The sequence below is a fragment of the Eumetopias jubatus genome, unplaced genomic scaffold, assembly GCF_037043125.1.
Source record: "Eumetopias jubatus isolate StellerSeaLion01/CBP00866 unplaced genomic scaffold, mEumJub1_p1.0 scaffold_2, whole genome shotgun sequence".
Taxonomy (NCBI): Eukaryota; Metazoa; Chordata; class Mammalia; order Carnivora; family Otariidae; genus Eumetopias; species Eumetopias jubatus.
The window spans coordinates 182289301-182299773 of NW_028274808.1; the positions used below are offsets into that span (position 1 = coordinate 182289301).

The following is a 10473-nucleotide window of genomic DNA, read 5'->3' on the forward strand; positions in this document are numbered from 1 at the left end:
CAGTATTTTTCTGCTTTCTAAATTTTAGTTTTTTTCCCTCTTGTCAGCACCATCGAAGCTTGTATGAGCAGGGGATATTCCCCTTGGACACTATGTGGATCTCCACTAGAATCAATTTATTAATTACTCATGACTCTGGATTACCAAAACAAGTGCTCAACTTTAGGCTCTGTCATTAGAAATATTACTAAAGTGTTCACAGAGAAGTAGACTATAAATTAGAAGTACATAATTAAAAACAATTTCTCTTTTACCTTTGTTTTAGGTACAATGCCCAGATGAAGCTTTTCATCCACAAGGGAGGCACCAGCTTCAGAAAGGTATCCCTGATTAGGAAGCAGGCAGCCTCTACCAAAGCAGCAAGGGCAGCAGACCTTATGAACATATTTGGTCCATTTCGGATTCAGTTGGCCATAAGGCTCTTCTGATTTGGGTTTAAACACACCAATAATTTTCTATATAAAAAAGTAGAAATTTTGTTAAGACTTTTAATATAGAGAGACAATAATCCATAAAATGCATGTTGAGCAATCTTTTTGTATTTCTTCCCACCAGATTTGGGCATTATCCTTACCTATTAAGAGGTTCAGTTTTAATTATGTTTTTATATTCATTCTCATTCAACAATCTAAAATCAATAATCCTTTGGGCTAGTAGTTTTCAAACTGTGCTCTGAGAAACACTAGGGAAGGTGAGAGTGGAGATGAGAGAGGGCTCTAAGACCCCATGCCACTTAACTAGATCAACTCTGACTTCATCTGTTTTGTTACTGTACTTCCAAGTTATGAAAGGGTTACACTGATTTACAATGTTTGAAAACCACTGCTCTAGGTCAAACGATGTTATTATTCAGTATCTATTAAATATCAAAATTATATGTTTGTTTATCATCTACTTTCTCATTAGATGTACATTCTAAAGGACAGAGACTTTGCTTGTTAGGGCTGTATCCCCAGTATTCAGTACAGTGCCTGTACACAGTAGGCATTCAAGCATTTGTTAAATGACCTAATAAATCCAATGACAAAAAGCAGTCTCTAAAATACAAAGGTAATTATAGCTACATGTGAACATCTATGCTGTGAGATCCTCCTACCCTAATCTTTTCCCATTTTTTTTTTATGAATCAATTTTAAATAAATTCTCTCCTCTTGAAAAAATTGCTCATGGATATCTCAAGTCTATAATCTTTATTACTGGTCTGATAAAATATATTCATATTAAATTTAGAGGGTGAATTATCCTTAGACAAGATTTAAAATTTTAAGTATATAATTGCTTATAATTTTAAGTACATAATTGCTTTATAATGTAATAAAATCTAAGTCTCTAGTAAAAAAGTCAACAAGAACAAATTACAAAATCATACTTGGAATAAAGGCTGATAGATTGACATTACCTACATATACATTTAAAACTCAAAAAAGACTTTGTTTTTTAAAATACATCTTCAATCTTTGCAAAAAATATTAGGATAAAATCATAATCTTTTTTACTCCTGAAAAAAGAACTGCTGGCTATGTAACATTCAGAAAGCTCTTAGAGATAATAATATAGATTTCTGAAAAATTCTAGACTAAGTGGAACAAAGTCCCATATCAACTTCTTTCTTCTGCCCTAGAATTATACTTTGATTCATTTCACTATGTCACATTCCAATGTCTTCAATCTTCAGACTGCCCAGGCTCCTCTGGCAAAATGCAGGAAAAAATACTCCTAGGGCAAAATAAACCTTTGAAAAAGATCTGGAAATGACATTAAATACGTTTTGAAAGTTTAAATTTCTACTTTGGTTGGCTAATATAGTTACTGTAAAGTAAGGACTTATGAATATAAACTCAACAAATCCTTTGCTGAATATGAGTATTCCATAAATGCCTGAAACCAAGTATTAAAATAGTAGGACACCAAACTATGACTTAAAATGAAGAGCTTTATTTCTAAATAGTAGAATGCTTTAGTTAAAAATAACAAGAACCTGATCATTATTTTTGAAAAGGGTGCAATCAGATTTATTAGGAAAATATCTTCAGAACCTCACAGTGATTTCACATTCAAATTAGTGTTTTCCAAAATTTCTGTTATGTATACTACAGATCTGTGAAATTCTCACCCTCTTAGGATCCTTCACAAAGTAACTTCCACTTGAACCTTGAGAGATTCTTTCTGGAAAAACTCCAAATTCTATTGCTTGCTCTGCTTTCAACACAATATCAGCAAATTCAGGATCATCCAAGAATGTATTCAATGCTGAAGAATCAACAATTATTGTATTAAAAAAAATCAATGTTAATATAGAACATGAAGAAAAAAGAAAGGCCAGCTATGAGAATGCTCATGACAGGGACCTGTAATACTGGGTTAAGTTATTAGCATTAGGATATTAAGGTACAGAAAAAAAAAATGTAATCAAGCATTGTATGGGTTGCTTGGCTCCTTCCTTAATTTTTCCCCCTAACCCCACTTCTCTTTAAACTTCAAGTAATGACACATGAAAAACAAAATCCCTATTTGTTGAAATAATCACACTAATGAATATCTCACATTACTCTGGATTCCTCTCTTCCAGTGATTTTGTTCTCCAGCCTATCTCAACTTCCAACTGCACAGTCATACCTCAAATCTGTCATTACTAATACCTGCAACCTCTCTATACCTTTCAATTTCAAGCACCTTCTATCTCCTAGTTCATTCCCTCTGGTACCGTAAATCCAAAAATTCTTCCACCCCCCTAGGGCCTACAAAGCACTGATCTACCATGTTGTCAACTGATCTTTGTGTCCTTATGTCCCTCCTTGGCCAGCTGAAATTATGGTCAGTCGGCACATAATCACTCTTCCTTTCCTCCCTCCCCTCATCATGGTCACCTGGAAAAATACCAGTCCTGATTAAACTCAACTGTCTGCTGAGTATGCCTAGGCCCGGAGAGCTAAACTCAATTAGACAAACATACACAAACACAATGCCCGATAGCTCACTTTAATTTAAATTCATCACCAGAAATCTCAGGTGGGCCCTTCATGGTGCCTGGGGAGCATACTACATTCCTGTTATGAACAGACTGTCCTCCCAAAATATGTTGAAGCCCTAACTCCCAATGGAATGGCATTGGGAGACGGAGTCTTTGAAAGGTAATTATGTTTAGATGAGGTCATGAGGGTAGGGCGCCCACGACAGGATTAGTGCCAAGGGCATGCTCTCTCTCGCCCTGTGTCACATGAGGACACAGCGAGAAGGTGGCCATCTGCCAAGCCAAGAAGCCAGCCCTGATCATGCCAGCACTCTCATCTTGGACTTCTCAGTCTCTGGAACTGTTAGAAATAAGTTGTTTAAACCACTTCGTCTATGATATTTTGTTCTAGCAGTCTGAACTAGCACAACTCCCGGTACATAGTCTCTCCCACTGTTCTGGGCAACTCTCACACCCTGCCCTCTTCTCAAATTTCCAACACCTCCTCTCTCTCAGATGAGCCTTAAGAGATGCAATCAGAAAAATCTATCATCAGCCCTCTGCACCACATCTGCCCACGACATCCTCTGCCTTCCACCTATTACTATAGATGAATCACCTAAATTCCAAGATCAGCTCATTCATTTTGTGTACCGGACCCTATCTCTTCCTGCCGACTCCTGGGCATTTCTTCAGCAGTTCTTCCCTACATCAATATTTCCCTCTTTACTGGATCATTTCCATCACCATACAAAGCATGCTGTAATTCTTCTCATCCTAACTCTAACTCCCACAATACTCCTAGACATTTCCTTTCTTTGACCCTCTGTATAGCAGAAGGCCTCTATAGTTATTTATATTTACCATCTCCAATTTTTCTTCCCTGATTTTCTCTTGAACCCATTTAAATCAGGCTTCTGTCCCAACCATTCCATTGATAAAACTTTTGTTGGGGTATGTAGTCGTCCATATCGCTAAATCTAACCTTAGAACTTACCTTCCTTGCCCAACTCCAACATATGACCCTATTGGTCACTCCCTCCTTCACTTGGCTTCCAGGATCCCCCTTCTCCAGGTTTTCCCACCTCATTGGCTCCTCTTTTTCAGTCTCTTTGCTGGCTCATTTTTATCTCCCTGACAGGTTGACTTTGTAATGCCTCAGATTCAGTTCATGGTCCTCTTCTCTTCTTCATCAACACTGATGACTCCCAAATTTATATTTCAAGACTGGACTTCTGCCCTGAACTCCAAACTACTATACTCAACATCTCTACTTGGATGTTTAATGGACAGCTGAAACTTTACTCCCCAATACTCAATTCTTATCTTCGCCACCCCTCCTGACTGCTTCCCTCCCAGGCTTCCCTATTTCAGTTGTTGGCAACTCCAAATCTTTCAGCTGCTCAGGCCAAAAACCTTGGAATCATCCATGATCTTATACTCTCACCTCCGACATCCAAGCCATCAGCAGGTTGCCTGGCTCTACCTTACATAAACACCCAGAATCCAACCATCTCCATTCCCCTGATGTGATTCAAGTGACCATCAACTCTCACCTGGATAATTATAAGTCTAACCACTCTCCGTCTTTCACCCATGCCTTCTCTATACTCAACAGAGAAGCTATAGCAGTAATTCTTTTAAAACTTGTCAGATCTGGGGCACCTGGGTGGCTCCGTTGGTTAAGCACCTGCCTCCGCTCAGGTCATGATTTCAGGGTCCTGGGATCGAGACCCAGTTGGGCTCCCTGCTCAGCGGGGAGTCTGCTTCTCCCTCTCCCTCTGCCCCCCCGCCCCATCCCCTGGCCCATGCTCACTCTCTCAAATAAATAAAATCTTAAAAAAAAAAAAAAACCCAATGTCAGATCGTGTCACTCTTTTGTATAAAACAGCCCAATGGTTTCCCATCTCACTAAAAGTCCATGTCCTTATAATGGCCCCAAGGCCCTATACAATCCTCCCTAACTTCCACTTTATTTTCCTGTTTAGCACTTATCACCCAATACATAATTTATTTTGTGAGTTATAAGAAGACAAGGATTTCTTTCACTACTGTATGCCCAGAACTTTTACAGTTCTTGGAACATAACAGGCACTCAATACACACTTGCAGAATGAATTAACAATTAATCATTTAAAGTGACAGACAAGGCAAAAATTATTCATACTTTGGAAGGTATTTAAAGGGCTATTACATGCATTCAACATGATGAAAATTCAAAACATAAATTTACCTTAATTTAAAATTTGCCTTAATTTAGGCAGAAATAAAACTGTTATTTATTTTTAAAAGTATGTGCTAATGGGGCACCTGGGTGGCTCAGTCTTGAACGTCTGCCTTCAGCTTGGGTCTGGGATGGAGCCCCGCATCGGGTTCCCTGCTCGGTGAGAAGCCTGCTTCTCCCTCTCCCACTCCCCCTGCTGGTGTTCCCTCTCTCGCTGTGTCTCTCTCTGCAATTCAATAAATAAAATCTTTTTTTTTTTTTTAAAGTATGTGCTAAGAAAAATACTACAAAAAGGGCAATTGGGCATATTTAACTTACTTAAAAGAAGAATAAATAATCCAAGTATTGTAGTCATGTCAATACAATTGATATGCTAATTCCTAATCATTCTCATTTACCCCATGAAAGTAATTAAGAATGGAGAAACTTTATCTTTCTTTATTCACTGTATATCCCTGGCACCTGGATGAGAGATCAGCATTTAGTGGGTACCTAATATATATTTAATTGAATAAATGAAGTATTGTTTATGTACTCCCTTTCGGTCTCCTCTAAGATGTGGTGACCTTCTACTCAAGTTCCAGTCCTATATGAGCTCCTCACTTTTCCTAAGATATCCAGCACATCCTCTCAACATTTGCCTATGCTATTCCCCATGTATAGTCCAAGCTTCCTCCCCAGGGCTAATTCTTACTGATCCTTGAACTCCATCTCCTCACTTGTAACACTTAAAAAAAAAAAGGATCTAAGTTCCAGAAGGGCAGAGATCTTTGTTTTGCTCTCTGGTATATTCCAAGTGCTTAAAAACAGTGCCTGGTACATAGTGGGCCCTCGATAAATCTGACAATTATTTATTAACAAACTATCCCCTTGACCACACTTAAGGGTTATCACTGGTCCTTTAGTAACCAGACTTGAAAACAGAATAAGAGAATCCATTTTACAAATCTTTTATATGGGTGCGTGTGATAATTATCAAGTTCTCATTTTAATAAATAAGCCAAAATGAGCCCCTACTCACTTGAGGGGGTTGGGATTCTATCTTACCCACTGACCGGAATATTTTTTAAAAAGAAAAGTGGTTAGCTCACTAGTTTGGTGATCAGAACCCTGCCCTTGCGAGTTCTAGGGCCAGCCATTTTTCAGGTCTCAAATTGGATACTATTTCCTCTGCTAAGTGTTCCTTGGTCCCTAAATCCAGGGCACAGTTCAATGGAACCCTCAGTTTTCCCCATCCAAATATACCTGCTGTTGGAACTGTTTTAATTGACCATTTCCACTATTAGGCTATAAAGCTATGTGGGGACAAGGCGAGTGACTGAACGTGCATCTGCTATCTGGTCACTACTGTTTCCCCAAGGCCTCAATTTCCACGGGCACCCAGCAGGCACTCAAGCATTTGAGAATGATGTATCTCGGCAATAAATGGAAAACGAAGAGTAGGTGTCTTCTCATTACTGGTTGAAGAATGACCTCTTGACAGGGAGAAGTGGCTGCTCACTCACTATCTTTCAAAAGCTCAGCTATGGAGAACTGTCAAGACACACAGGGCATCTACTCTTCTCATATCTTCCTCTAAATTCAGCCAGCTTATCAGTGTCTAGAATACGGATCCAGCAATACTGATAGCACCATCCATTAGAATTTTCTTCTTTTAAAATGGGTTTCAGGGAAGTTACAAGAAATGCTCCTATGAAACTCATCACTTTTATTACAAAGATACTATTCATCATATAGTCTCTTCTCCAAAAGATACAAGACAGGTTTTCCTTTGTCTGTTTTGATTCAAATAACTAGTTTAACTTTATGGGCACACTGATTGTGCTCCTCTCAAGTTGCCTCCTCAGGAACTTTAAAGAACAGATTTTTGGGCTGCCTGCATCAAGCGTCTCCTGTGCATTTTGTGTACTCCTATTCCAACCACCATCTTATTTTTTTCATCACCTTATTTCCCACTCACATCTTTCTTCCTTACTTTTAAATGATGTTATTTTGTTCACACATTTATAAGGCACCATGAATCATTAAAAGGTTTATACATACACACTTCCTTTTACTTTGGTAGTTCTTTGTGTGTTCTAACACCATTCTCTAATAGTAGACTCTCCAACAAAACTGTTAAGTGCTCCTGGTTTGTATTAACTGGGACCTTGAGAAACCACTTCATTTCTCTGTGCTTCCTTAAAATGAGAGTAACAAATAGTAGTCACTTCATGGGATTGGTTATGAATTAATATAAGTGAAGCTCATAGAACTCTGCCCTACACATACTGCTACATAGGTATTATCTTTATTACTCTCCAGCTCACTGAGTAAAATGACAACTAGAACAAGGAATGCCACTAATCTTTCTACTTTGACACTGACCCAACAACACTATGTTTAGGCTGGTTCTAGACTTTGTCAGTGTCTTGCTCAAGTGAAGGTTACAGACATTCTTCCACTGGCTAGAGTACGTAAAGCTCCTATTTACATAAACAAAATAGTTAAGCATAAATGCATATGCATTAAGCATAAGATAAATAATGTTAATACCAATCTAAAGGTAGGAATTTCTTAGAACTAGAGAGGTGGCTCCATGGGAACTGGGTGGTAAAGGGCAAAGAAAGTTAATGGACTCATTAAAAAATAACTTAAAAATCTAGTTATGTTACTCAAAAACTAACTTTTTAGGAGACTGGTTTGAAATTTTTAAAATACTTTTTACAATTCAAAAACTATTTTTAAATCCACAAGTAACAGTTATTTTATAATACTTGGGATCTACAGCAAAATGGAAAAATGCAGGACATAAAAAGAAGAACTAGGCTCAGTTCTGGCTTTACCACTTCCTGTATACTTGACTTTTGGCTCACCGCAGAAGTTCTATGACTGACTAGTCATTACAGTTTTATTCATTTTCAATCCTCACAACATGGACGAGGGTGAATAAAAACCTGTTGTGCTGTTGTGAGAATTAATGAACTATACAAAAAGAGATCTTAGCAAACTGTAAACTGTGATACAAATAAATTATTACCATTTAAAAAGGGAGGAATTCTCTTTAGTAACCCATTTGTATTCTGAGTACTATATTCTATTCCACTGTTATTTTTTCTAGCCTTAACACTTTTTTCTTTTTTTTACAAAACCTCACTTTCACAGAATAAACACACTCAAGGTTTTAGGTTCTTTTAAAATCTAGCTACACAGGTAACTTGAGGGTAGAAAAAAGCAAGCTAGCCACACAGATCTTAGTTACTTTACAGAAGGGATTCTAGGTAATACTGAAACAAATTACGCAAGTAGGTGAATGTGGGTCTATTTGTGATCATCATGTTTGTTCTGTTCAATGTTATGCAGTCAGTGCACCTGTTAGCTAACATAATGGCATAATGCATGTCAGACCAGTGTGCTAAGGCTTTATTCATGAAACACGTGAAGGGGAAAGTTTGGTTCTCTGGGGCCTCTTCGATTTACCTGCCTGAGAGGATGTTTGAATGTAAGTTCAACTACAACTTGAATAATCTATTCTATCCCAAATTCCTTAAATTGTAGGAGCTCCATTACTGTACCGGTAGCAGGACATGTACAATCTAAAAACTCCAGGAAAACTAAGCAGCATTAATTAAAGTGACATTGTCTGTGGCTTTTCTTCAAGCCATCACATATGGAGTTCTACTACAGGCACAGTGCACATACCACCTCACTTAAACCATCCCAACCACCAATAGACAGATGTTATCATAAGTTTATAAACTAGCCCATCTCATCTCCAGCTACGATTCATACAAGTCCACCCCATTTTACTATCAAAGTAGCCTACCTCGACTCAACCTGCCAAAAAACTTACTTTATCAACAAATACTCATGCTTGCAAGAGCATGCCTACACTTTTACTAGTTTTCAACATCATATCATATCAATTACCCTCTTTTCCACTTGAGGCTACCAGTCCACCTCTTATAGTATAAGAATAGAAATGACTCAAGAAAGAAAACTTTGCAAGAGAGTTGGCAGCTAGAGAAATTCAACTGCCTCTGTCCCCTCTGGCTAACGTCACAATAACATTAACCAGAAAAAGTTTTGAAAACGCGTCCCAATGGCACCTAGATATTCTTGCTGTGCATCTCTCTGCTGTCATCCATCTGCCTTGCAAATTCACAACCCAGGGAACTTTCCTGATAGTTCAGGGTTCTTAATCCAAACCTCAAGTCCAAACTTGAGCAAACTTACGTCATTTTACCGTGCTAAGTTTTTCTCCGTGTCTGATTTCAAAAGTTTAGGCTTAATCTTAGGGGAGGCCCCAAGGATCAGTCCCGTGACAACCACAGGCCTTCGGTGAAGTGGCCTATGCCCCCTGGAGAAGGTGCGAGGAAACGGGGGGAGCAGAGAGAAAGGCAAGGGGTCCAAGGTTCGACCGGCGACGCGCCCCCTGGCCGGTGCTCCGGATGGGAGGGTTGCCCGGCTGACTGCCTTTCCTCCCAGGCAAGTGCTGGTTGTGGGACAGAGATGGGACCCGGGAGGGGCTGGGCGGCGACGGCGACGCGCGCGCGGGGAGGGCTGCGGGGTGGTGGTAAGGGCCGGGTCGCACCTGCAACTCGGGGGCGTTTCCGTTTCGGGCGGGTCGGCGAGCTCCGGAGGACACTCACGCTCCGGGAGGGCCCGCTGGGCGCGTCCCAGGACGGGAGCAGCAGTTCCTTGTCTCCAGCCTCGCGAGGGGAGGCCGCGCCCTCCTCGCCCGCAGCCTCCACGACCCTGACGGCGCTCCCCGGGGCGCCCTTAGGCGACTGAGCCCAGGCGATCCGAGGTAGCAGCGGCTCCCGCTCCTCGTCGTCCTCCTCTTCCAGGCTCCCGCCGCCGTCCGCCGACGCCAGCCGCCCGGGCTCGGAGGACTCCGCCATGGCCTGCCTCCCTCTGTGCCTTCCGCGTTGAGACCGGCTCAGAGAGGCGAGCTGCCCGGGTCTGGCCTCAGCATCGCGGGGGACCGCAGCCGCCGGGTCGGGTCGAGGACACCTCACAGGCGTACCACCCCGCTCCGTGCCAGCCGGGCGGTTGTCCCCGCGCAGCCGCCAGTCGCGCCCCACCTCCCGCCAACCCTGCGCCTGCGCGGAAGCGCGGGGGGGGGGGTGGGCGGGGCGCGGGGCGGGGCCGTCACCTGCAGCGGCTGGAGCGGGAAGACGAGAGGTGGGGTGGATGTCTGCGAGGAGCGCCTGGGTTAGCGTTAATTTACCTCAGCCCAGGAGCTCCCGTCCTACCTAAATCAGTCTCTCCTCCACTGCAGAATTCCTTCATAGAGTTTACCACAATTCATACCTAC

At 41.2% G+C, this 10473-nt stretch overlaps 1 protein-coding gene across 2 annotated transcripts in view; it reads right to left on the reverse strand.

The window, feature by feature from the left end:
- PI4K2B (phosphatidylinositol 4-kinase type 2 beta) overlaps positions 1-10228 on the reverse strand; it is a 28492-nt gene extending 18264 nt beyond the window's left edge. For both annotated transcript variants that reach the window (XM_028088340.2, XM_028088332.2), the window contains exons 1-3: positions 9748-10228; positions 2114-2250; positions 255-455 (exon numbers count right to left, since the gene is read on the reverse strand). In XM_028088340.2, the coding sequence (XP_027944141.1) occupies positions 255-455; positions 2114-2250; positions 9748-10057 (648 nt within the window). In that variant the 5' untranslated portion in view covers positions 10058-10228. The remainder of the gene's footprint in view (positions 1-254; positions 456-2113; positions 2251-9747) is intronic.
- Positions 10229-10473: the final 245 nt, after the last annotated feature.